Here is a 27,050-nt window from a genome sequence, read left to right on the forward strand (position 1 = left end):
GGGCAGAGCCAAATACCTAAAGTAAGGTATCTACCTTACCTTACTGTGGCTAAGGCCCACTAGTTATGTTGGCTAGGCAGCCCCTATGTAGATCAGGTGCTTGGCGGTGGGGGTTACTTTCCTGCAGGAGGCTTCTTAGAATCTACATACTACTACCCACCCTCTCAGGTCTCTTTCAAATCTAGACACAAATCTCACCGATTCAAGGCTCTTCAAGAATTATATGATGTAGTTGGTCGAGGTCAGATATAAGATGACTGGAGGCTAAACTGTACGAATGATAACAAAATAAGTATGAGCTGAGTACTTTTGTCGGCTTGAAAAGGTGGTGGATTATGTACGGAAAAGTCTTTTGTTCACCCAGGAGTTTTTGGGTAGCAAAGAGGAACATAAAGTAACAAAAGATCCACGTCGCATATCCACCCTATCAAAACGACCCTGCAACCACGTGACTATATCATGACAAACACTTTCATCATCCTACTTCTGACACCTGGGCACAACCCCCTGGGATGAAATGAGGCTTTTTCTGTGTACTTGAATAGTGAAAATGTCTTCTCCGAACCTGTTGTCAACGGTCGAGCTGTCAGGCAGAAACGTCGTCGTTCATGAGGAGCCCACCGTGCACAATGGAGTTTCAGGGCTAGACAGAGCCTTCCAGCCACGGTCTTATCAGCTCGAGATGCTCGAGGAGAGCATGCGGAGAAACATCATTGTTGCTGTGCGACATTCTCGGTCCCAGTTACTTCAACTGCTAACACATATAGATGGACACTGGATCAGGAAAGACATTTGTGTAACAAATCTACGCTTTGGCATTATCATGATCTGACCCGCTTCTAGAGCGATTCTGCGTATACAAGCCGAGCTAGAACGATGTCCATCCGGTAAAGTATGCGACCTGGCTCTTTGGGAGCGGCGTTTTTGACGTGTTGACCCTCTGATGTTCTTCGTAGTTGGTCTGGTTTTGCGTTCCAACGGTTGTCTTGGCCATCCAGCAACATGACGCTTTATCGACCCAGCTACCTGCATTTCAGGCAAGGGTGCTTTCAGGAGCCGACAATGTTGAGTTCTGGACTGAACAGTGTATATGGGATGATGTACTCAAGGGCATCGATATCGTCATTTCCACACATCAGGTAATCCAGATGTTTGCTGTGAAGGCTTTCAGCTCTTGGTGCTGACATTGCAGGTGCTCTTGGATGCACTCCTCCATGGTTTTGTACAAATGAACCAATTAGCGTTGTTAGTATTCGACGAAGGTGCGCGAGTTCTAGCGTCATCCCTGTCCATTTACCCAACGTTAATATAGCTACCCTTAGCACATTCTTGCACGGGCAATCACCCATCAAGCAGGATACTGCGGGACTTCTACCATGCATCCCCGGCTGAAGCCCGACCTTCGATACTTGGCCTTTCTGCCAGTCCGGTTGTCAATAGTAAGGCTGGAAATCTTGGGTGAGTAAAACATTTCAGTTTAACTCTCTGTGCTCTGCGAAAAGTCCTTTGTCTACCCATCCCAGTGTAAATGTCCGGACATTGCTAACGTAGGCGTAGGTTACTTGAGTCCAACCTAAACGCAATTTCCCGGACCCCAAAGATTCATCGTGACGAGATGCTTCAATTTGTGCATCAACCTGAACTGATCAAGCTCGTGTATTTACCCAATGGTCCACAATTCATAGCTCCTCAAGCTTTAGAGAGCCTAAGAAAAGTTTATGAAGGCCTTGATATTGAGCAAGACCCTTGGATCATTAAGATGAAGTCTGATCCAAGCACTTGCAACGCTAAAGCTCTTAACAAAGCTTTGATAAGCAACAAGACGTAAGGACAAGCATCCTCAAAGTTTTCGGGGTACCTGGTGAGCCGAACTTTTTGCTGACATTGACCCAGATACTGCCACGATCAGATAAAGGGTCTGTACGACAAAGCACTAGCCGTTCATCACGAACTTGGGTCATTCGCCACCGAATACTATATACGACAATGTGTCGCCAAATTGCGACGGGGAGCGGGTGAAGGCTCCGTCATAGAAGGCCTGGAAGACCGCGAGAAGATATATTTACGGAGGAAATTTGCCGAAGTTGTGGTCTTCGAACCAGACGGTTGCCCGTTGGAAAGCCATCATATCACACCTAAAGTGCGGAGTCTGATTCAATGTCTGTGGAACATGGACTCTACAACATTCTCGGGCCTCATCTTTGTGCGCACAAGGGCGGAAGTGGCTGTGTTGTCCCATATACTTTCAATACAAGCCCCGTGGTTCAAAGTCGCAACATTCGTAGGGGAGTCTGGTTTCTCTGGCCGTCGAAATACAGTTGGCGACTTGGTGGACCTCAAAAACCAGAAAGGAACCTTGGATGATCTCCGTTTTGGCAGGAAGAACCTGATTGTCACTACTAACGCCCTAGAAGAGGGTATCGATGTATCGGCCTGCAACGTAGTCATTTGTTTTAACAAACCTCCAAACTTGAAGTCTTTCATCCAGCGAAGGGGTCGCGCAAGGAGGGCAGCGTCCAAGTATATCATCATGTTCGAGGATGACGGCCTCCAAAATAGGGCCGTGTCGACCTGGCTTGAGCTTGAAGACGAGATGAGAAGGACGTACATGGATGAATTGCGACTTTTCCAAAAGATTCAAAGGCTAGAATCTGTAGAAGAGACGGCCGATCGAATTTTTTTGGTTCAATCAAGTGGGTAAGCAGCCGAAGAAACTACTCGCAGGCATGGCCTTTACTGATGCAATGGTGCAACATAGGGCCAGGCTCACCCTAGACGACGCTGTTCAGCACCTCTATCACTTCTGCGCTGTTCTGCCAGCAGCGCCATATGTGGATCCTAATCCAATATTCACGTTTGAAGAACATTCCTCTGGTGGCGATGGAAAATCAATCTCGGCGAAAGTATTGCTGCCAAATTCGGTCGATGCCTCTGTTCGCAGCGCTTGCAGCAAATCCACGTGGATCACTGAAAAGATGGCCCGAAAGGATGCGGCCTTTGAGGCTTACAAAGCTTTGCACCATGCAGGTCTTGTGAACGATAACCTCCTACCATTAGGACATGTGGATGAAGCAGTAGATGAAGCGTATGGCGCTGTTGAGAAGCGTCCAAGTATTGTAAAAGTTTCCGACCAGATTGACGTATGGCCTTCTGTTGCACAGTGTTGGAACGATTCAGCCCATATTTACGGATCCCTCGTCAAAATCGCGGGACAAAGCCAGGTCAGAACCGATATGATAATGCTACTGCCAGTCAGAACCCCAGTGATTGCCGGTACAACCGACTTATATTGGGACCAAAACACCACGTTCCAATTGGTCATTGAGCCTGAATCAACGATCCTTTCCCCAGCGGTCACAGCTTCGGCTGCCCAGATTACGTTTCTTTTGCTGGAATCTGTTTTCAGAGGGAGGGTGGACTATGGCCGTTACGACTTCACGGCCCTTTTCATGCCTTCAAATGGTATGGACCGTCTAACGTGGCTGTTATCTCATTCAGGGGCATTAAAAGCTGAACATCTTTGCGATCAGGACGTTGGCAGAGATGTTGGCCTTATCAGAGATCTTAGCCACAACGGAACATTGCATATCTTTCAAGACGTTATATATCCATCTTTGGAAGACACACTCCCTGACGACACCACCAAAGCTCTTCAGAATAAGAATACCGAGCCTTGCTTGTTGGAAAAGACGCAGTGCCAACCCTCTGAATGCGTGCATGATGGCAGCACGCAGCTCGATCGAGCTGATTCCAGCCATTGTGTTTATTTGGAGGTGAAAAGATTGCCGAAGAGAGCCGACTTTCTGCATCCGGTCCCCAGCGGTAATGCAAGTTTTGCCAAACAGTCTGGACTCCAGCGGCTGCCTGCGAACGAATGTGAGGTGGGCAGGTTACCCTTCAGCTACTCCCGTTTTGCGATGTTTGTTCCATCCATTCTTCACAAGGTCCAAGTAGCCATGATTGTGGAACGCCTTTGCAACACGGTCCTTTCCCCGCTACAATTTCAAGATCGAAGCCTTGTGACCACAGCGATCAGCGCTTCCTCGGCACATGAAGCTACGGACTATCAGCGCCTTGAGACGCTTGGTGACAGCGTCCTGAAGTATATGACCTCACTGACCCTAATGGCAGAACATCTAAACTACCATGAAGGTATCCGTACGTATTTTCGGCGTCTATATTTCCTCCCTTGGATCAGATTGAGTCTTGAGACATGTCTTGGGAGTGTCCGACCTATAGACATATTTCAAGGCTCAATGTACCCCTCCAAATTGGCAATACTGACTCTGAATTTACGATCCAGTTTCGCATAAGAAAGACCACATAGTGTCCAACAGCTCGCTTGCCACAGCAGCCATGCGGACGGGATTGGACCGATTCATCATCACGAAACCATTCACTGGCCAAAAGTGGCGGCCGCTATACAATGGTAGATTAGCTGCGAACCAGCTCGAGCGCACTCGTGAGATGTCTACCAAGACACTTGCGGATGTTGTAGAGGCCCTGATAGGCGCTTCATATCTTGATGGGGGGTCACAAAAGGCAGCCGCTTGTCTGGAGGTTTTTCTGCCAGAAGTACCGTGGTCCACAGCTTTGCGGGCGAGCCAGATACTGTATGGGGTATACAAGCTTCAGGTTCCGGTATCCAATCATGTCGTCGAAGCCGAAAAGGTGATCTCGCATGACTTTAGCCTCAAAGCTCTCGTTGTCGAAGCCCTCACCCATCCTTCCCACTATGGACCCAACACCAGCTCATCATACCAGCGACTGGAATATTGCGGAGACGCCATACTTGACATCATCGTCACCACGACTGCATTTGCCCGCAACCCCCCTCTCCCGACGCACAAATTGCATCTTATCCGCGCTGCTTTGGTCAATTCTAACTTCCTTGGGTTTCTTTGCCTCACTCTTTCGACCTCCATTAGTCGCTTTGAGGTTCTCGGCAACGTATCACAGTCAATCTCCACCACAGGTGTGTCCCGCCCCTTCTACCTATGGCAGTCAATGCGTCATGCCTCGCCGTCTGTTGGTCTCGCGCAACAAGATTGCCTTACGCGCTACAAGCTCTTCCACACGATTATATCAAGTTCTCTAGCTCATGGAAACCATTATCCCTGGACCGCTCTTGCGCGGCTGCAACCGCCCAAATTCTTCTCAGATATCGTTGAATCAATTTTGGGTGCCATATACATCGACACCCACGGATCTTTGTCTGAATGTGAAAGTTTCCTCGAGCACCTCGGGCTGATGCCCTACCTGCGCCGAGTCTTGGACAACGAGATAGCAATACTGCATCCAAAAGAGGAGCTGGGCCAATTGGCCGACCAAGACAAGGTCAGATATGTTCTCGGAAAGGAAGGTGAAGAGGGCGAGGAGCGTCTGACTTGTACCGTCATTGTGGGAGAGAGGTCGATTTTAAGGATTGGGGATGGTTTTAGCACCATGGAAGTGCAAACGAGGGCGGCGGATGAAGCATGTAATATTCTGAGAAGGGAGAGGTCAAGTTCGGGTCACGGAGGCTGTAAAGAAGTTGTCAAAGTAACAAGGGCGGACGGACAGGGGGGGAATGACGAGACATTGAGTGAGGACGAGGATGAAGTCAAGGAGGGTCAAATAACAGGAGGGGCAGAGTACGACAGTGATGAAATAATGACCGCTGACGAATGTTAAGAGTGATGTTTGGAGAAGAAAAAGTTCTCAAAACCCTTCTAGTTCGTCTAGTCTTCACTTCTTTTATACTGACTAGACCATACGGCGAAGGTTGAATGCCAAGGGAGCAAGAGAATAATAGGCCTAAACCCTGATGCTTTCACGTTGGAAAATGGTCGAATCAGGGCAACATTCCATATGCAGTCCCCATAATACTCGAGAGACATACAGAAACGACAGACATCTAGTTTGAACTTTGATGCTACTGAGTAGGACAATGTCGAATTCAAGGCAACATGCCCATGCACAAATTCGAATGATGCTCGAGAGACATGTAGAAACGACACACATCTAGCGGTCGTTGCCCTACAAGTCAGGCGACTTGGAACGTGCGAAAGGGGCTTATGGCGGTTGATCCTCGGGCAGAGAGAAGATCGCCAACAGTGTCTGTCCCATCGTTGTGATCTCCTTTGATCTTGAGACGATTTGGAGCTTCATCGCCAGTCAAAGCAGACTTCTGAGAAGGCTCGCACCCACGAAAACGTGGCTTACCTGGCTCAAAAACAGACGTTTGCTATCGATAGGTAATAATATGCATTTCTTTGCTCCGATTGCTCCATACAAATGCGAAGTGCTTCGGGCAAGAGAAGTCTATTATTCGTCCATCACAGATTTGTAAGATAATCTTCTATCTCCTGCTCGAATTGCGAGGATTAGCATCACTCCTTCTCGAAATTTTCTACAATGCAAGACAAATATTGGGAGCAAATAGAAGTATTTTGCTCCCAAACCATGTCTTGATTCCATTGCACATAGAATGATGCCTCCGGAAGTGCGTACCTCTTTGCTCAGTTTCCGAAATCTAGGTCCGACTGCTCCTTCGACACCTTCATACCCGAGTAGCTCATTCGCAGGTGCTCCGACGATACCTGTATCATACTCATCAGCCTTACGTGCAAGTTCCTGCGGGCCGCTGTTAATACCAATTTCGACAGTCTCTCCGTTCATTTCGCCCTCAATTGTTTCCTTCAACGTCAACAGTGCAATATGCACCGCATCTTCCAGCTCCAAGTCCTCCTTATATCTCTTCTCAAGAAAGGTCTTCGCGCTAGTTGCACTTTTGCCAATGGCGGTGGCTTTCCAAGGAAAGTCTAAAGGTTCTCAAGCTTAGCATTCCCCTTCGAGATAAGTATCAAGCCATGAAACCATTCCGGGAGTAAATATGTCCCATGACTGCGAATACGGCGTGAATAAGGAAGTCAAGGGCTGGGAGAAACGCTTACAGCTGCCACTGGGATCCACCTGATAAAGGCTCGGACCGCCCTTTAAAATCCCTCCGGTCTTCCCACTCGCCTTCTTCTTCTCGGCATCCGTTTCTAGTCCTTCGTCTGCGAGCTCCTGCGTCTCGGGCTCCACCCCATCGTCCCACCCTGCTATCAATAGACTGACACCGTAAGGTCTTACACCACCACTTTGCGTTGCTTCTTGCATCACTCTAGCAACATCCTGGACGAGAATTCGGGTTGGTGGATACTCATTGTAGATTCGCTTGTAGCCTGTGTGAGAGACTTTACGGGCTTTGTCGACGAGAACGCGGTAATCAGGACCCATGCCGCTGTAGACCATGCCAATATTGGGGGTGATAAGAGAGACCTTAGAGAGCGAAGGAGGGTCGATGAGCGGCGAGGACGATTTCTTTTCAGTGGCGAGGACGATACCATTCGTAGCTTCGTCAGATATGAGCATAATGCAACCGACCGACAAATGATTTAGTCCAAGTACCTTTTATACCCAGAGATGTAACTCCTTGGTTAACAGCATTGAGGGCATATTCTAAGCTGCCGTTAGTGGAGCTTGCAGCAGCGGCGAGAGATGAGGAGATTCTACCTATTTGCACAAGCTTTCCACTGCGTATATATTAGTAAATGACCATGCGATGGAGGGAGGGAACAGATCTTGCCTCGGAGAGAAGGTGGTGAGGGAGAAGGAGTATCGGTCCGCCATAGCGGCTGACTTGATGTTCTGATGAGGACAGCAACAGACAACGCACCTCGTCAAGCTATGGAGAAATACAGATGTCTAGACAGAGTCAAGGTTGGAGTAAGGTCGCCTTCACACACCGTTGTTGGAGGGAAATACGTGAGAGTTGATACAGGGCATAGGTAGAGTTGCACTACGCGTCGGTAGCATACACACGCCGAAGTTTAGCCATGGGTTCAAGCCGACTAGGTAATCATTCGAAGGACAGGCAGAGACGTGGCCTTATTATCATTTCTATCATTTGCCCTGGTCATGTCTCCTCTCAGGCTCGTATGGATACAATCCTTTTCTACAAACCAGAAGAATTTAGATGTAGGATAGCAGGTCACTCCTCTTAATCTTCGTGCTGCCTCATGAAGGCATCATGACCTCCACAGGTTTCAACCCAAATCCAGAATGGCATTGGTCGCAAAACTCCCATTCAACTCTTGCGCCTCAAGCTTCTCGAGGCAGCTCATCCATGCCTGGTGCTTTCCATGAAGAGCCGCCATCTGCCCCAAATTCCAATCAGTCGCCAAAGCCAACATCAAACACTACTCCAAGGCCTAGGAAACATTGGCCTCCTAGAACATGTCGAATATGTTTCGAAACCGTTGAGCCAACTTTCCATCCGCCTTCCGAGAGTGTCCCGGAGATGTTTCAGTCATTACCATCAGTTACATATGAATCTCCTGATCCTGAAGCCGGTCGACTTCTGCGGCCTTGCAAGTGTAAAGGATCGTCGAAATACGTCCATGAAGGTTGTCTCCAAGCGTGGCGACATGCGGATCCTGAATACGGCAAGAGGAACTACTGGCAATGCCCGACTTGCGGGTTCCGCTATCGCCTAGAAAGAATGCAATGGGGCAGATGGATCAGTAGCACTGCTACACAAATAACTCTGACTGGCTTCATTTTCTTCATGGCTTTGTTCGTTATGGGATTCGTTGCTGATCCCATTATCAATCTCTATGTCGATCCATATTCAGTCGTCTCATCTGCGCCTTTTTCAAAAGTCGGAGCCCGCCTTGAACCAATGCTTACTGACGACGACGTCACAAGCTGGACAGAGCACTTCATTAAAGGACTCGCATCGCTAGGATTGCTTGGCTTCGTGAAGGTACTCTTCGCCCTATCGCCATGGCAATGGTGGAATATCAGAACATCTGGAATCATGAATGGTGGCGGCCGTTCTGGTAATACTGGGCGGGATCGCCTGGCAAGCATTAGCTGGGTGGTGGTCATAATCGGCATTGCCACATTTCTTTGGGTATTTGTTGTGTATCTGCTGGTTATTGTGTACGAAGCTGATGCCGTATACAGGCTGTTTACAAAGGTGTCCGCGCATGGAGTCGCCGAACTTTGGAAAAAGCTGGGGAAAAGGTCATGGATGTTGCAGCTGATGGTGATGATGACGATGATGAGGCTGCAGATCGGAACAGCCACGCTCCTAGCTCTTGAACACCGGGTTCGGCTGGTTTGGGTCGAAACCTATCGAAGCAAGACCTTACAGATAGTATGTCTTCTAGCTAAAAACGCATTGTCTACGAGCTCCAGAGGCTACTTGCAAGACTGCAGCAGCTTACACTGTAGATGATCTCTATTGATCTGCCAATCAATGTTGCTCGTTGCAAAGGTTTGGAGAAGATCAATCTATTAGAGTGTTGGCCTTCAATTTGCAGGCTAGGCACCGTTAGCAGCAACGCAAAAACTTAAGTTGTCACGAACGCTTTCAATGGCGTGCCAATTAGTCAATCTGCGAAGAGCTACGCCTTGTCGATTCATGAGAGATGATAGCGTCCTGCTATACTCAAAGGGCTTCGCAAGCATTGCCGTTCCTTTTGCCAATAAAGTCATTGCTATTGCACTGTCTTGATGCAGCATTACCTTTAAATGGAGATCACAGCTCGCATGCGTGGCAGGAATGGTATATTCTCCTTTTCGTCTCCGCATTATTAATGATTAGCAGGTGTTGACCACGAGTCTTGGATCCTTCTTCAATCGAAGCATCATGACGCATTGGCAGAAATAGCAAATTCAGGTGAAACTTTTCGATCAACAGGCTTCTGGGTCCTCCTTTTGAGAACCAAGCATTGAACACCCAAAGCCATCATTTCATCAGAAAACCGCAGAATCAGATGGTTATTCCGCTGATTTTTTGTCATCTACGTAGACAGGAGTTACTGTAGTACTAAATGAATCAGTCGACCTAAAACCCCTCTGACCCTACTAGAATCTTCATGAGCCAAGGTGAAGAGCACAGCCGTGCTTAGAGAGAATGCCGCCTTCTCTTTCCAAAAGTGCTGCATTTCGTCAGCTTCTGTCCAGTATGTCTCGAGCCAAAGGAAGACCGACATTAGCATTATAGTCTCTTGGGAAAAGCGTAGCCAACGCCCTGGGTGCGACAAATAAGGCTAATTCCATCCTCCGCTTTTCGGCTTCGATCAAGGTGGACCATCCGCATAGCACACACCCAGTTCCGACACAGAGGCCTGAGTCCCACATCATAGGAGTGATCGTCTCTCGGCTGAAGATCCTAGGTCCAAGTCGAGTGCGTGATAAACACACGCCATAATAGAAGAGACCGACAAACGCACCCAAAAATGCTGAAGACCGCACGGCTTCTTCACACGCCCTTCTAAATGCTCTAAAAGACGGGTTCCTCGCTTTGACTAATAGCTGGAGCGGCAGGTTCGTCGCCAATGCGAACTGGAACGCCCGCGAAAACCGCACAGCAGCGTGCCAGTGACAAGATGGGCCGGTACCCATGTGCACAATTTCGCAAGGAATAGGAGTCGTCTTGACGGGATCGCCCCAGGCCAGAGGCCAGCCATAGTCGCTACACATACCTTGTAGTATATGAGCCTGACCAGTGTCTTCACCGTAAATGAATTCTCCTGCATGGGCTTTGCGTAGGACGTCAATGAGGCGGTGATCAACCTGTGCGGCTTCACCAATCCACTTATTGTAAGCTCGGGGCAGGCGATCGGGAAGGTAGAACCAGGCCCACATCTTCAAGTTTATCAAGTCAGCATTACTTCTTTGAGGTGGAGAATGAATTAGGGGACGAGGTCGACGAGTACGTTGCTTTCGAAAAAGAATTCAGAATTCAAATTGGGGCATAGATCAGAAAGAAAGTGCTATGAAATGTTGACATACCACTGTGCCGGAACTTAGGGCGAAGACGAAAGTGTCTGCATATCGAGAGATGGCTGTCAAGGTTGACGAGGCGGATGCTGTGTTAGCAAGTGATGGATGAGAGCGACGACAAAGATTGACGACTAGACTATCAAGGGCGCGGGTGACGGTTAAAAGAGTGAGATCTACGGTCTTGCCTGCCAAAACAGGCGGAGAAGCCTGAGAAATCTTCGAGTCGATGATCTTGGCAGTTTGCAATGTGGGACCTGTATCGTTGACGACATGTCGTTGCTGATCTTGTGCAGCTTGTTTTGACTTCTTTCGGTCAACCTTGGCGATGGCCTTGTAGTTCAATATGTCCAAGCTGAACCAAGCCGAGATCACCGCAGCCAAGAACCGAGATGCCGCATGGCTCGCATTGCGCAAGCGTTTCGATGGTACCTTTCTGCCCATGCTAGGGATAGACGCATAGTCAAACAGTAGGCGTAGAAGCCATTGTAGGAAGGTGTAACCACCTACCAGCGCGGCACAGAAGGTGGGAAATCTACGAACAGCAAAAGATCCTGCCAGAACGGAGTATATCTGTTGCAAAAAGCCTGGATCAGCAGGTCTTTTTGTATGGTTGGTACTGGCGTTAACAATGTCACAGCAAAGTATTCGCCGTGCAATGGGTAAGGTATTTTGGGGACTACAAGATATGCGAATTAAGGAACCGCACTTACTGATGCGAAAATGTTGCCCCTTGCCGACTTCTTTCTGTAAAGAAGGAGGAGTTTCAGCAGTCTGGGTGCGGTAGTAGAGACATAAGCCAGTCCGTAGGCCCTTAGCAGTCTATCATGAATTCGGTGTGTGAGCAAGAAGGCTCTAGTCTGTGATACAGCTTGACATGGCAGAGAAAATTTTCTATTTGGAGAAAGCAATTCCTTTAAACTCACGGAAAGAAGGACAGGCTTTGAACATTTCGAGCCAACAGAATTTCGTGATTAATTGCTCTCGCCATGCTGAGAATGGTGATTCGATATGCGTGGCCTATTGAATTCTAGCAGCAGGAGCCATATGGTACTACGATGCTTCCAACACTAATGCAAATCAGTCATCTCTTTCCTCACGCTTGTACACCGTCTAGGAAAGAAAGCGGACCCTTAGATTAAATGTGAGGCTCTTACTTATCACAGAAAGGAAATTTCCCGAAACAACAGATTTGGTAAATTGATGTGATGCTATGGTGGGGGGGACTCTTCGTTTTAACACCCCCTTTTGTCGACGCGTTCAAAGAGTGTGCAAGGACACCCTCGCAGTGCTGGGCGCGAAGTTCTCAAGTTAATGTTAATCTCATGAGTAGACAATATCATCATCAACCCATCAGAAGCGTTTCTCTGACTGTGAGGCGAAATAGCATCATGCGAACAATAGAACGATGGGAAGGCTGAAGAAGTAACCCTCAAAGCCCACAGGTTAGAACCGTCAGATTAACCGAAATGCGGGTAGCGAGAGTGAAGAACAACCGTACTCGAAGTGGTCAAACCAAGTGACGGATTTCGGGTTTCTCACCAAAACTCGATGTTTATAGCTTACGCTATGCGATTACTTAGATAATAAATCTATTTAATTTTTTATATATATAATAGCTATTAATAAGTTATATAATTTTATACGCGAACTCTATATATTTAAATTATATTTACGCTATCTATATAATACTAAAGTAAGATTAAGAGAAAAAAACGCGAAAATCGTTAAATTTGACGCGTAAAAACTACTTTAGCCTAACGCGCTCTCTATTTTAAATCTAAACAGCTACTACGCGTATAGTCTTACGCGAGTAAAAAAAAAAGTCTATATACGCTAAGTAATTCTTCTATCTTTATTAATTAAAATAATATTTTTAATATTCTCTTTATAAGCTAGTATTTATTATAAGAGTTATTATTTATATTAATATCTATATATTCTAGAGTAAAATCTTCTTAATAAAATCTTTCATTAGTAAATTATATTAGATTTATAGATTTTGAAAGTATATAAACTTTTTTTTACCCGCGTAAGTCTCTATCTATTAGATATATAATCTTTTCTTTATATTAGATATACGTAGTCTTAAGAGCTTTAAAGCTAATAGTCTTATTATCTATAGAGCGATTACGAGTAAATAGAATTCTCTCTTTCTTCGAGAGACCCCTTCTATATATACTCGCTTCTTCGCTCTTACGATACGCTAAAATTTAAATAAACTAGCTCTATCGAGAATTAACGATTAAATTTTAAAGATATAATTTAAGTATAAAGAATATATACGTTTATTAATTAGAGGCTATACGCGTAATAGCTATCTTAATCTATTATATAATTAAACGAGTTTTTAAATAAGATTATAAATAGATAAAATTAATATTTAAATATAAATTAACGAGTTTAAATCTATAAATTAAATTTATAATCTATTTTTTTAATTGGATCTATCGAGTAAATTTAATAAATAATCTTTAATAAGTAATATTTAAATTTCTTATCTTTAAAGAATTATTAAATTTAATTTTTAGATTTTTTAAACTTGAAAAGTGTCACGGAAAAGCGTGCCTTATCGCTAACCGTTGCGCCAAAGCGTCAAAAGAGCGTGGACCCCTGCCTGAACAGCAAGAATCCTCTAAAGCACACTATATCCGTAACAATTGCACACTTCGAAAAATGGCGTATGTCCCCATGCGCTGGCTTACACGCATAGGTATCGTATATAGGAACCCCCCGGGTATGACCCCGTAAGCTACTTGTGGCCTGGTGCTCCGCAGGGGATTCGAACACTCCTCCTCTAGGTTATGAGCCTGGCGTGCTGTTAATACACTATGCGGGCCAAGTAACCTATTTAGACTGTCCGGGTCACACCCGGAATCGAACCGGTGTTGCTACCATTTGTCACGGAAAAGCGTGCTTTATCGCTAATCGTTGCGCCAAAGCGCCAAAAGAGCGTGGACCCCTGCCTGAACAGCAAGAATTCTCTAAAGCACACTATATCCGTAACAAAAAGCGTAAATTATAATCTATAATTTAAAAATTAAATTATTAAATTTTAATAGAAAATAGTAAAGTTTTTAAAAGATTAAAAGTAGAAAAAGAGATTTTAATAATTACGAAATTTACTCGCGATATCTAATTAAAAAGTATAGCGAACTCGAATTTATAATTAACTATATATATAAATTTAAGATTTTCTAACTTAGCTTTATATTATTCTTTTATATATATTAATTTATATAAGAAATCTTACATATATAATTTTTTTAATTATAGTTGAAATTACTATATAAAATATCTCGATTTATATACGAAACGCGAAATTCGTTATTTATTTTAATCGATTCTAGTATTACTCGAACTCGAAATTTTCTATATCTCTATATTAATAAGTTCTAGAAAATTAAAAAGTTATTATAAGTATTTCTCTCTCGAAAATTCGAAAATTAAAATTTCTTAAATAACTTTATATCGATAATTTATAATACTCTAGAAATTTTATAATTTATTAAAAAGATATTAAATCTTTAAGCTTTTAATTTATAGAGAATTTTAATAATTCGTTATTCTATAAAATAAAAATCTTATAGAATTTATAAATTTCTATAAGATAGTCTTAGCGTTTATAAAATAATCGAGATACTTTTTAATATTAAGCGTATTTTTATACTATATAATTTTATTTAAAAAATTTAAATTAGAATTTTCTAAAAATTTAAGAATTAACTAATTAATATAATAAGTATAATTTATAATATTTCTAGATTATAATAAGTTATAATTATAAAGTTATTTAAGAAGATAATATTTTTAATTTTCGATAAGAGATACTTACGATAACTTTTTTAATTTTCTAAGACTTATTAATATAGATAGCTATTACGCGTATAGTCTTTATCTATTAAACGTATAGCCTCTATTTAATAGACGTATAGCCTCTATCTACTAGACGTATAGCTCTTCTAATTAAGTTAGCGACCGCGCGAAAGCTAATAGATATTAATCGAAAATAATAAAGAATCTATATCTAGTCTCTTTAAGTCGAATATCTTTATAGTAGAATATAATAATAGAATTAATATTTACTCTATCGCTTATCTATATCTCTTACTTAATAGTAATAACTCTAAATCTATCTCTCGATAACTAAAATAAATATCTTACTTAATATACTTATTCTATATATATAATAATATATCTATATCTATCTCTATACTATAAGCGTTATAATAAGAAGATTTATAATCGCTATAGTAATTACTTCGATAATTAGATATTATATAAGAAGAGTAATAAGATAAATAGATTAGATAGACTATAAGAGAAGAACGAGTAAAGGCCTATGAATTAAATTCATAATCATTTTTTTGATTAGGGCTATCGAGTAAATTTTAGTAAGCGATCTTTAATAAGCGATATCTGAATTCCTTACCTTTAAATATCTATTAGACTAAATTTAATAATTTATTTTTTCTCTAAAAGCTTACATTTCGTTCCATAATTAAAAAAAAATCTCAAAATTTTAATAGAAAACAAAAAAGTTATTCTAAAATCAAATAATGTATACCTGTTTTTTGATCAAGGCTGTCCTGTCCGGCTGTCGAGCGAACTTTGGTGAGCGGACTTTGGTGAGCGATATTTGAAATCCTTGCGCTTTGAGAATTAAAAGACTAAATTTAGAAATTCTTTTGTTATCTAAAAGCCCACATTTCGTTCTATAATTTAAAGAAAAAATCTCAAAATTTTAATAGAAAACAAAAAAGTTATTTTATGTGTCAATAACGTACACCTAATTTTTGATGAGGAGGCGCGGGAGGGCGAGATTTTGATGGTTGCGGACGCTAATTTATTTACCCGCGATGACTCAGCCGGTCTAGCCAAAAAGCGTAGAGGACCCGAATTTATAATTGGCTGCACATACAAATTCAAGATTTTCTAGTTTAGCTCTATCTTATTCTTTTATATATAATAAAAGAATAAGATAGAGCGATAAATAGTATATATAAAAGAATAAGGTAGGGCTAAACTAGAAAATCTTAAATTTATATATAAAAGAATAAGATAGAGTTAAACTAGAAAACCTTAAATTTGTATATACAGCCAATTATAAATTCGGGGTTATTACGCCTTATGGCTAGACCGGCTAAGTTACCGCGGGTAAATAAATTAGCGTTCGCAACTATTAAAATCTCTTACTCTACTTTTAACCCTTTAATAACTTTACTATTTTCTATTAAAATTTTAAGATTATTTTTTTAAGTTATAGAACGAAATGTGGGCTTTCAGATAAAAAAGGAATTTTTAAATTTAGTCTTATAATTATTAAAGCGCAAGGAATTCAAATATCGCTCACCAAAGTTCGCTCGACAGCCGAACAGCCCTGATCAAAAAACAGATATACATTATTTGATTTTCGAATAACTTTTTTGTTTTCTATTAAAATTTTGAGTTTTTTTTTTTTAAATTATAGAACGAAATATGGGCTTTTAGAGAAAAAAAAAAGATTCTTAAATTTAATCTTATAATTATTAAAGCGTAAGGAATTCAAATATCGCTCATCAAAGTTCGCTCACCAAAGATCGCTCACCTATTTACTCGATAGCCCTGATCAAAAAAATGATTATGAATTTAATTTATAGGCCTTTACTCGTACTAATATAAAAGAATAAGATAGGGCTAAACTAGAAAACCTTAAATTTGTATGTGCAGCCAATCATCAATTCGTTAGGTCTACGCTTTTTGATTAGACACCGCGGGTAAATAAATTAGCGTTTACAACCATTAAAAATCTCTTCCCCTACTTTTAACCCTTTAATAACTTTACTATTTTCTATTAAAACTTTAAGATTTTTTTTTCAAATTATAGCCCAAAACTTACGCTTTTCAGAAATGAAAAAATTTCAAAATTTGGTCTTATCATTATTAAAGCGCAAGGAATTCAAATATCGCTCACCAAAGTTTGCTCGATAGCCCTGATCAAAAAACAGGTGCACATTATTTGATTTTAGAATAATTTTAAAATTTTCTATTAAAATTAAAATTTTTTTTGCTTAAACTATAGAACGTAATGTGGGCTTTCATATAAAAAAAGAATTACTAAATTTAGTCTTATAAATATTTAAAGGCAAGGAATTCAGATATCGCTCACCAAAGTTCGCTCGACAGCCCTGATAAAAAAACAGGTGCACATTATTTGATTTTAGAATAACCTTTTTATTTTCTATTAAAATTTTAAGATTTTTTATTTAAATTATAGAACGTAATGTGGGCTTTCATATAAAAAAAAATTACTAAATTTAGTCTTATAGATATTTAAAGGTAAGAGATTCAGATATCGCTCATCAAAGATCGTGTTACGGATCAATCCTCCACACTCGGTACACCTTCCTAATCAGGCCTTAGCGTGCCTCCCTCCGCACATATGTGCCTGCAGACCACTTAGATTAATAGAACAACTTTACACCACACCAATATTATGATATTAAGAACTATTCCTTAACAAATGGTAGCAACACCTGAAGATCACTCAACAGGAGTCTATTGAATTTATTCGCTCATCTATAGTGCTGGCCAGTCACGCTACGCCTCTACCTACCTCAACACCCACATCGCTCACCTATCAGCACTCAGCCCGTCACGCAGAGTCACTACACGCAAGACCACAAGCAGGTGAACCTTTCAATAGGCCATCACTATGTCTACTTCCAGCCCACTCATCCCCGGCATCTCGAACGATCAGCTTCAGGGCATAATGGCTCTATTTCAAGGCATACTAAGAACTGAAATGGCCATATTCAGAACTGAAATAAGAACCGAAATAAGAACTGAAATGGGTCAACTACGTAATGAGTTTCGCCAGCAACCAAGTCAAATCCTTCCAAGTGTCGAACACCCTCAATCTCAGCCAGCCATTCAGCCAGCCACTCAGCCAGTCACTCAGCCAGTCACTCAGTCATCCACTCAGTCAGCCACTCAGCTAGCCACTCAGTCTGATACTCTACAAGAGGAAGAGCAAGAGAAGGAGCAAGAGGAGGAACTACAACAGGCAAATGCGGAGAACACTGCGGAGAACACTGCGGAGAACACTGCGGAGAAAGCAAGCGACAACAAGGCCACCATCAGCAAGAACACGGCTCAGCTCTCCACAATCCCACGTCATATGCTCTCCACGGTTCCACGTCAAATCACCACTCAGCAGGCGGAGAACGACACTACAATTTGGCCTGCTATCTCCACATGCCTGGGCAATATCACATTGTGGTACATCACTGCAATGAGCACACAAGAGAAGGATCTACTGCGTCGATCACAGCCAATTGGGCCTCTGCAGGAGGACATCGGACGATGCATATTTGGACGAATTGAAATCGTCTGATGTCTTGCTCCGGTACTATTCGAAGGGCTTCGCTGCGGCAGGAGAACTTGTGGGATTCACACCACTAATTGGCCTGGTGTCTCCATTCCTTTCCAACATTTCGAAAACTCACTCATTCATGCATGTTTACTTCTTGCCATGAGGACATGGCCTTTCTCTGTTTTTTGTGGGCACTTGTTACGGATCAATCCTCCACACTCGGTACACCTTCCTAATCAGGCCTTAGCGTGCCTCCCTCCGCACATATGTGCCTGCAGACCACTTAGATTAATAGAACAACTTTACACCACACCAATATTATGATATTAAGAACTATTCCTTAACAGATCGCTTATTAAAGATCGCTTATCAAAATTTACTCGACAGCCCTAATCAAAAAAAATGATTATGAATTTAATTCATAGGCCTTTACTCGTATACTAATAATAAGATAATATTATATAAGAATAGCGAGATAATACTATATAAGAATAGCGAGATAATATTATATAGATTTATATATAGAGTAATAAGATTATATTTAATATATTTTAAATTTAAAAAGATTAGCTAGTTAATAAATAGTAAATATTTAAATATAATAGTCTTAATAGATATATTTTTAATAATAAGTAGAGAGAGTAATTAGCTAATTAACTATCGCTATAAAGAAATTATTTAAAGATCTTATTAATCGACGAATTAAAATTATTTAAAATTATAGATCTATAGAAAGAGATATAAGAAGACTTATTTTACTATTATTAAGTATCTCTATAAAAATCTCGAAGAGACTAGATATAAGTTCTTTATTATTTTCGATTAATATTCGTTAGCTTACGCGCGGTCGCTAACTCGATTAAAGAGACTATACGTCTAGTAGATAGAGGCTATACGCTTATTAAATAGAGGCTATACGCGTAATAGCTATCTTAATATACTTAGTTTTATAAGAAAACTCGAAATACTAGAAAATGCGAAATTTTTAAATTCGATAAATTTAACTTAAATGGCTACTATTATAACGATTACTATTACTTATTTAAATAGTCTACTATTATAGTTTATTATAATAGTTAATACTACGATATTATAATCGTCGTCTATAGATTTAATATTATAGATATCTCTATCTTAAATTTAAATATAGTTTATTTTTATTTTAACGACATATATATCTAAGTAGTATTTAATATTTCGAAGACTTTATCGTAGACTTTATCGTAGTAACTATAATAAAATAAAAGAGTAAAAGAATAGATAGTAGTAGAAAAGATAGTAGAAGAAGAAGAGATATAATTTTTACGAAATAGTAGATCGATAAGATCTAAAAAAAGATAAATTAGATTCTTCGATATAGAAGCCTTAATAGTAAGAAAGAATTAGAATTTTTTATTCTTATTATACGAAGTTATTATAGAATTTAAGTAAGAAGTAGATATTTAAGTATTAAGTCGAACTTAATTATATCTATCTCTATTCGCGTTATATTCTAATTTATATTATCTTAAATTCGATAAATCTAATATAGATAGCTATTACTATTATAGCTACTACTATTACTTATTTAAATAATTTACTATTATAGTTTATTATAATAATTAATACTACGATACTATAGTCGCCGTCTATAGATTTAATATAGTATTTATTATTACTAGAAAACGTAGTTTATTAGAAAATATAATTTTTTTAAATTCGATAAATTCGACGTAATATTAAAATATCTACTTCTTATTAAAATTCTATAATAACTAAATATAATAATAATATATATCTTACGATCTATATAGATATATAATTACTTTTACGAGTTAAATTTATTATAATAAGTAGATTTAGCTACTATAAAGTAAATATTAATATTAAATATAATATTTACTCGCTAATAGCTAAGCGAGCTTTTTCGTTCTTAGCTAATCTATTATTCTTTATTTAAGATCGCTTAGTCTTAAACTCGAATAATAGATAGTAATATATATTAATTACGATGTCTATAAGTATAAAGCTTTTATAATTACTATAAAGTTATTATTATTAATTAAAGAGTAGACTATAATTAAAATAGATAATTCTAAATTCTTTTATTAGTTATTACTTAGCTAGTAATAAACTAATTTATATTATTTAAATTCTAAACTATACTATAGAATATACTCTATAATTTATACTCTTTAGAATATATATTATAATACGTTAGAGTAGACTAGACTATATTATTATAGAAAGTAGACATTTTAATATTACGTCGAATTTATCGAATTTAAAATAACTATATTTTCTAATAAACTACGTTTTCTAGTAATAATAGATAGATACTTTACTCTAGACTTAAATATAACTTACTTAAGCTTAATTAAGAAAAAGACTACTATATCTCTTATATTAAACTTATACTAGATAATACTACTATTAAATCTCGCTTTATTATAATAATAATAGCGAGATAGAAGAGATAAAAGAGATAAGAAAATAGTAGAAGAAGAGATAGAAGTAAGAAGAAGAAGAGATAGAAGAAGAAGAGATAGTAGAAGAAGAGGTAGTAACGGTTTTTTTAAGATATAATAAATCGATAAGATTTATAAAACGATAATTTAGACTCTTCGATATAGAAGCCTTAATAGTAATAATAGATTAATATTATTATACTAGTTTACTATATAAATTTAATAAAAGATAGATATTTTAATATTACGTCGAAATTATCGGATTTAAGATAGCGTAAATAAGAGTATAACGCGAATAGAGATAGATACGATTATCGAATTTAAAAATTTCGCATTTTCTAGTATTTCGCGTTTTCTTATAAAACTAAGTAGGCGTATTAGACTTTTCTTGCCTCCTCCCTAACTCTCTTTTCTTTCTCTCCTCTTAGTGCTAGGGTATAACGAATATATACTTTATTTTACGAGTACTAAGCATAATTGAAAAGCTTACTTTCTTAATACTCAAGAGTTGAAATTCTAAATGGCTTCTACGCTAAGAGGCTAGTGACCAATCAGATTATCGGATTTCACCGTTTTCAGTCTAAAACACATCTTATTTCTTTATCTTCGATCTAAACGCGGGTACACACGGGTACGTCCAAAAGAGGAAGCTGGAAAAGAACTTCAAAATCTTCAAATCCACCTTTTTTGATTCCTTTTCTTTTATCAAAAATATGATAATAAACTAAGTACGTAGAGTTATAGAAATACTTATACGCTTTCAGATAACGTAGCGTAGACGAAATTTGATAAGATATTCGTGAAGATATATTAAAAACTAGTGAATTATCGAGCTTGCGAGAAGAGCCTCTCCGGCAGAAGCCCTCGGAGAGCCCTCGGAGGGTAAGGGGGGTTTCAGAGAGTCTTCCTCTGAGTATATCAAATGAAATATAACGTCTCTCGATTCTCAGGGTTAGACCCCTTAAAATCCCTTAAGCCCTTCGGAGCTCTTTAATCGTATCTACCCCTATTCGCGCTATACTCTCATTTACGCCATCTTAAATCCGATAAATTCGATATAGATAGCTACCACTATTATAGCTATCACTATTACTTATTTAAATAGTCTACTATTATAGTCTACTATAATGATTAATACTACGATATTATAGTCGTCGTCTATAGATCTAATATAGTAGATATCTTAATCCTAGACTTAAATATAGCCTTCTTAAGCCCAGTTAAGAAAAAGACTACTATGTCTCTTATATTAGATCTATTACTACTATTAAACCTCGCTCTATTATAGTAATAATAGCGAGATAGAAGAGATAAAAGAGATAGAAAAATAGTAAAAAAGAAGAGATAGAAGAAGAAGAGGTAGTAGAAGAAGAGATAATGCCGGTTTTTTCAAGATATAATAGGCCGATAAGGTTTTAAAAATAGTAATTTAGGCTCTTCGATATAGAAGCCTTAATAGTAATAATAGATCAATATTATTATGCTAGTTTGCCATACAAATTTGGTGAAAGGTAGGCATTTTGGTGTTGCGTCGGAATTGTCGGATTTAAGATGGCGCGAATGGGGGTATGGCGCGAATGGGGGTATGGCGCGAATGGGGGTAGATACGATTAAGGGCTCTTCGAGAGCTTATATCGGAGGGGCTGTCAAAGCAAGCTCGAAATCAATCAAATATCACTAAAATAATCAAATTTCGAGCTTGCTTTGACAGCCCCTCCGATACAAGCTCTCGGAGAGCCCTTAAAGAGCCCCCGAAGGGTCCGAGGGGTTTTGGGGGGTCTCCCTGAGAATCAAATATAGTCAAAAACCAGTACTCGGCAAGCTTTTCACTACTGGGAAGCCCGCGCCCCAGCACATATTTTATTCTACTTCAACACCGGCCATAAATGTATAGTGAGGATTCTGTTGAAAGTAGGATACCAGACATGTTAGAAATTGATTGTAATTGAAAGACTGATTGATTGATTCATAGGATGTACGGATATTTATGTACATAAAACAGGTGGCTGGTGGCTGGTAATTACCAGCCCTGGTAATACGCGACATGTATGCGATAGCCGAAGGAGCTGGTATTGTAACAGATTCATCCGAGATCTCTTTTTTGCTAGTTGATAACTATAACCATGACCACTCCTTATGGTCTTCGGATCGTATGGGAATCATTAAACCAAAATCAGTCTTGGACAAGGACTCATCTTTTCAGGACTGCTCGTCATTTACGGATGGCCGTGAAGAAGAGATTCAGGTAGAAGACCAACACTCGAGTAGGCTCAACACCAGTGCAAACTCTCTCTTGGAGAGATCGAGAGCAGTTTTGTCAATGTTTTGAGAGATATCCAGAACAACCATACCTACATCACAGTAGAGAGAAGCACTACGCCATCGCGTTTTTCTCAACATGGCCCCCATGTGTCATATTTCAAGAGTATCATTGTCTAGACTACGTGGTCTGGCCAAAGACCAAGTGTATGAAAAGTTTTCAATGTGATGGGACCTGGAGCAATATCTGCAGAAGGGCAGTACCGCCTTCAAATCAAACATGGGAAGCTCCTGCAATGATACATGGTCATGCTATCCACCTATATCTCTTGAAGAGACAAATCGTCTTCAACAGTCAGGCCCATTTTCGAAATAGAGAAGACTTGCACCCTGCTGCACACGGGGTGCTGGTGCATGGAAACATCAATGAGCTCGCAGTCACAAACTAAATTGAACACCATAAACCGGCGAACTGAGCCCAGGGTGATAGTTGATCCAGCGCGGCGAATCGATAGTGTCTGCATTTTCGTCTCGAAGACCTCACTCTTGGGCAGGTCACAAGGTATGGCACGAACCCGGTGTGAACATTCCTTTCGGGGGGACACTTGTCGCTCTTTTCGATGATATGGTTCCACTTGATACTTGCTCCACTGGACCCTGGAGCACTTCCCTCACGAAAAGATCCTGCTCATCTGTGCACGATATATCAATGCAGCCGCATCCCCCACTGCTTGGTTCAGCCGACCACTCTTCGGTCTGCGGATCCAAGACCCTCAAGTTCCTGCCGTTCTGACGAAAGAGCAAGCTTCTGCTTCTCGACTTCATTGACAAGTGACAAATTGGACTTCACTGAAGTAACTAATGACAGCTGCAGATCGCGCTACGTGAGTATCAGTATTAGTACGTCCATAATAGTCGCCTTAAGCCTACATTATCTTTCACAAGTGTATCGTAATCAAAATGTATCTCCTTAGTCTTTGGAGGAAATGGCATCCGCGGAAGGCATTTGCACAGCCTAGATGATGATTAGCAACACGGCAAAGCACACTCCTAGGATGCTACTCACGTTCCGTTGATAGACCGTAGAGCTATTTGTGCTTCAATTTTCCGTTGCTCCGAAGAGTAACTAGCAAGGACTGGTAGCTCTGTTGAGCGCAACAGCTCTTCTACCTTCGCTTGAGCGTCTCCATCTAGAACCGTCCATTTCGAACGTATGATGTTTTGGGATACGTGCTTCACCCTTGATTTCATAAACCCGTCGCCTTTCAATCCTGGTCCTATGAGTGGCTTAGACGTTATACAAGAGCTAGATAGGCTCTCTTACGCTGCCTGCCGACTCTATTTGCCTCCCGCTTCCTTAACAGGGAGTTGTCAGACGGCGGACTCCGTATTGAAAGTGGTGGTCTAGGCCGTGGAGTTTTGGCTGACACCGGAGACACTGAAGGCGACGAACCAACGGTCGCGGATCTCACAGAAGATCCCACCAACATGGTGGTCCTTTTGGGTCTCTTCCTCACACCAGTAATGCTTTTGCGTTTCCCCTGGCACAAATATGAGCCGACTATACGATCCGTACAGCGACATCGAGGTAAAAACGAAAAGCTTACCATAGAAAGAAAAGTCCTTCGAGAAAGGAGGCCGAGGAGTAAGGCTGGAAGGCACAAGGAAGCGTAGGGTACCGTACGTAGAGAACGCTCTGGAGACTGGTGGACAGAAACGCGTCTCCTAATCAAAACATACTCTAGCCTTTTAGGTGGTTTGGGACGAGTCGCATGGAGAAATTTAGTGCTACATGTTCGCAAGACATGGCCGAATGGTTTGAAGAAATCGAGAGTTGGTGTTGGGTCTTATTTTGGGTTTGAACAATCGTCGATACTCGAGGTTCCCCCATCCCTTTGGCTACCAATCACAGCCAAACATCAACGGCAAACCTTTGCATTGTTGTCAGCGCATTTCTAGGCCTACCGGGAAACGGGGTAATGGAAGACCGATCGACATTACGATGGCGTCAAAAGATGAAAGTTCAAAGACGCAGCGCACAATCTCTCCACAGGCGGACCATACGAGCCCGAAGAAGAGGCGCAAAGTGAATCACGGTGGGTATGATCAAAGGGCGTCCCCATACACCATCAGTCCAAATGCTAATACGGCATGCGAAAAGCATGCATCTATTGTAGGCGCTCGGTGAGCCATAATCCTCCTCAGCACTCCAAGCCAAGCATGACCTTCCCTCAGCCATATGACATGGCATTCGCCCCAACGAGAATCCGAACATGAGACTGATCTTCGTTTTGCTATGGCGATCATAGCATATGACCTGCGATCTGGTAAGAATATTGCTTCGATGGGCCTCCTACCAGGAGCCCCAGGACTACATTGAGGACAGGTAGTAATGATGGGCTATAGGATCGACCATGTGCCAGATGCGTGAAACGGAGCATTGGCCATTTGTGTCACGATGAACAACGAGACTCTGGGAAGGGGATGAAGAATGATCAAGCCAACACCACGTCAAATAGCGGAGCTGCTGTCAAGCAGGAAAATTCTCTGCCGTACATGCTAAGTCCTTCTGTTGACCAGCAGCAACTGGGTCACCAGGCGCTGCACGACTCCGGCGCGAATGTAATCACAAGGACAGCAGCACCGGATAGTCAGGCAGACAATCCGCAATTCTTGCCGCAGTCGTCAGATCCTATTTCTCAAGGCCAGGGCCAGGTCTTCGGAGACAAGAATCAGCAATGTGAGAAGCATACCAAGTCCTCTCATCCTATGAATATACCCACTGACTGAACAAGTTCCTGGCTACGGCGATTGGAGTCTCGGAAATCAAAATCAGTTTTCGGATATGCATAGCTTTCACCCATCCTATATGTTCAATGCACCTGACATCACCAACGAGTATAACCTTCTCAACGAGTTTCTAAGCAGTAGCTTACTTGATGATCCAACCGTCTTCCCGAACGACGAGATTCAAGCGCTCAGTTCAGACACATCATTGAGCAATACTCTAGCGGCCAGTCTCAATGGTGGTAGCGGTCAAAATTTGTTGAACTCACAGCAGACCCAGGCCTCTGGCCTAATCCAGGGCCCTCTAGGACTAGATATTAGCATCGCGCGCCCAAAAAGTGTCAAACCCACCGACAAAGAGGAGGAGAAATACTACATGACCGTAGCCGATCCCTCTGGTAATGATACTCCTGAGGAACGCATGAACAAAGTCTTCATGGCCAAGTACAATGCCGGCATGCTTAGGCCTTTCAACTACATTCAAGGCTATGCACGCTTGCATCGCTACATGGATCAGAATATGCAGCCAGCATCTCGTCAGCGAATCCTGCGCCAACTGGACAAGTTCAGACCCAAATTTCGCGAGCGCATGCAGTCTCTGACGGATATGGAATTGACGTTCGTAGAGATGTGGTTTGAAAGGAGCTTGATGGAATACGACCGGGTGTTTGCAAGTATGGCAATACCCGCCTGTTGTTGGAGACGAACGGGTGAGATTTTCCGAGGCAACAAGGAAATGGCGGAGCTTATACACGTTCCGATCGAGAAGCTTAGGGATGTAAGTATAAGTAGCCATGTCAGATGAATACTTCAGGTCCGGCTGACGAAGTCTTTCAGGGCAAGCTAGCTCTTCATGAGATAATTGTGGAGAAAGACCTAGTCAGCTACTGGGACAAATTTCTCGCCATCGCTTTCGACAATACGCAAAAAGCTATGTTGACAACTTGTTCCTTAAAGAACCCAGACCTTAAGGCCTCTGATCCCGAAATAAAGTGCTGCTTCTCTTTCACGATCCGCCGAGACAATCATAATATGTAAGGTTGCCGCATTATTCTGTGCGGAAAACTGCTGATGGCTGAGATAGTCCTTCTCTGATAGTGGGCAACTTTCTCCCTCAGGGCCCGAGGAAGACATAAGCCTGTTGAATCTCCTGATGAGGAAACGCACTCGAAACTGTATGATGGATATGATTTGGTTCTTGTTTCTGCATAGCGTGGGAGTCAATAGGCCTGTCTTTCGAAACGCGAGGTTGAAATTGCTAAGACTGGCCGCGTATACCTTTGGAGCACATTCTTTGTCCGGGTTTTGGTCAGTGGACGTTTGGTGTTTGATACTGATCTTGCAGTTGATACTCGAATAAGAACGCCAAGCCGTTTTGGTAGCAT

General features: G+C 41.2%; 6 protein-coding genes across 6 annotated transcripts; 4 read left to right on the forward strand and 2 right to left on the reverse strand.

The window, feature by feature from the left end:
• Positions 1-550: 550 nt before the first annotated feature.
• On the forward strand, positions 551-5,673 carry HO133_002205 (uncharacterized protein; the record flags this gene model as incomplete). Its single annotated transcript, XM_037293132.1, has 12 exons — positions 551-721; positions 768-796; positions 844-892; positions 957-1,139; positions 1,193-1,262; positions 1,323-1,458; positions 1,558-1,824; positions 1,894-2,697; positions 2,759-3,462; positions 3,531-3,545; positions 3,598-4,158; positions 4,304-5,673. The coding sequence occupies 12 exons, from the start codon at positions 551-553 to the stop codon at positions 5,671-5,673; spliced, it is 4,359 nt and encodes a 1,452-aa protein (XP_037150785.1).
• A 381-nt stretch (positions 5,674-6,054) lies between these two features.
• On the reverse strand, positions 6,055-7,656 carry HO133_002206 (uncharacterized protein; the record flags this gene model as incomplete). The annotated part of the gene is made up of 9 exons (XM_037293133.1): positions 6,055-6,144; positions 6,205-6,226; positions 6,322-6,347; positions 6,493-6,581; positions 6,636-6,803; positions 6,936-7,379; positions 7,435-7,485; positions 7,540-7,559; positions 7,613-7,656. The coding sequence occupies 9 exons, from the start codon at positions 7,654-7,656 to the stop codon at positions 6,055-6,057; spliced, it is 954 nt and encodes a 317-aa protein (XP_037150786.1).
• A 400-nt stretch (positions 7,657-8,056) lies between these two features.
• Positions 8,057-9,132, forward strand: HO133_002207 (uncharacterized protein; the record flags this gene model as incomplete). The annotated part of the gene is made up of 2 exons (XM_037293134.1): positions 8,057-8,941; positions 8,995-9,132. The coding sequence occupies 2 exons, from the start codon at positions 8,057-8,059 to the stop codon at positions 9,130-9,132; spliced, it is 1,023 nt and encodes a 340-aa protein (XP_037150787.1).
• A 719-nt stretch (positions 9,133-9,851) lies between these two features.
• HO133_002208 (uncharacterized protein) lies at positions 9,852-11,262 on the reverse strand (the record flags this gene model as incomplete). Its single annotated transcript, XM_037293135.1, has 3 exons — positions 9,852-9,974; positions 10,027-10,683; positions 10,831-11,262. 3 exons carry the CDS (start codon positions 11,260-11,262, stop codon positions 9,852-9,854), a joined length of 1,212 nt encoding a protein of 403 aa, XP_037150788.1.
• A 6,250-nt stretch (positions 11,263-17,512) lies between these two features.
• Positions 17,513-18,193, forward strand: HO133_002209 (uncharacterized protein; the record flags this gene model as incomplete). The annotated part of the gene is made up of 2 exons (XM_037293136.1): positions 17,513-17,660; positions 17,727-18,193. The coding sequence occupies 2 exons, from the start codon at positions 17,513-17,515 to the stop codon at positions 18,191-18,193; spliced, it is 615 nt and encodes a 204-aa protein (XP_037150789.1).
• A 6,687-nt stretch (positions 18,194-24,880) lies between these two features.
• HO133_002210 (uncharacterized protein) lies at positions 24,881-26,801 on the forward strand (the record flags this gene model as incomplete). The annotated part of the gene is made up of 7 exons (XM_037293137.1): positions 24,881-24,974; positions 25,040-25,062; positions 25,188-25,205; positions 25,285-25,618; positions 25,674-26,443; positions 26,503-26,699; positions 26,750-26,801. The coding sequence occupies 7 exons, from the start codon at positions 24,881-24,883 to the stop codon at positions 26,799-26,801; spliced, it is 1,488 nt and encodes a 495-aa protein (XP_037150790.1).
• Positions 26,802-27,050: the final 249 nt, after the last annotated feature.

The sequence above is a fragment of the Letharia lupina genome (genome assembly GCF_014066315.1).
Source record: "Letharia lupina isolate WasteWater1 chromosome Unknown contig_14, whole genome shotgun sequence".
Lineage (NCBI taxonomy): Eukaryota > Fungi > Ascomycota > Lecanoromycetes > Lecanorales > Parmeliaceae > Letharia > Letharia lupina.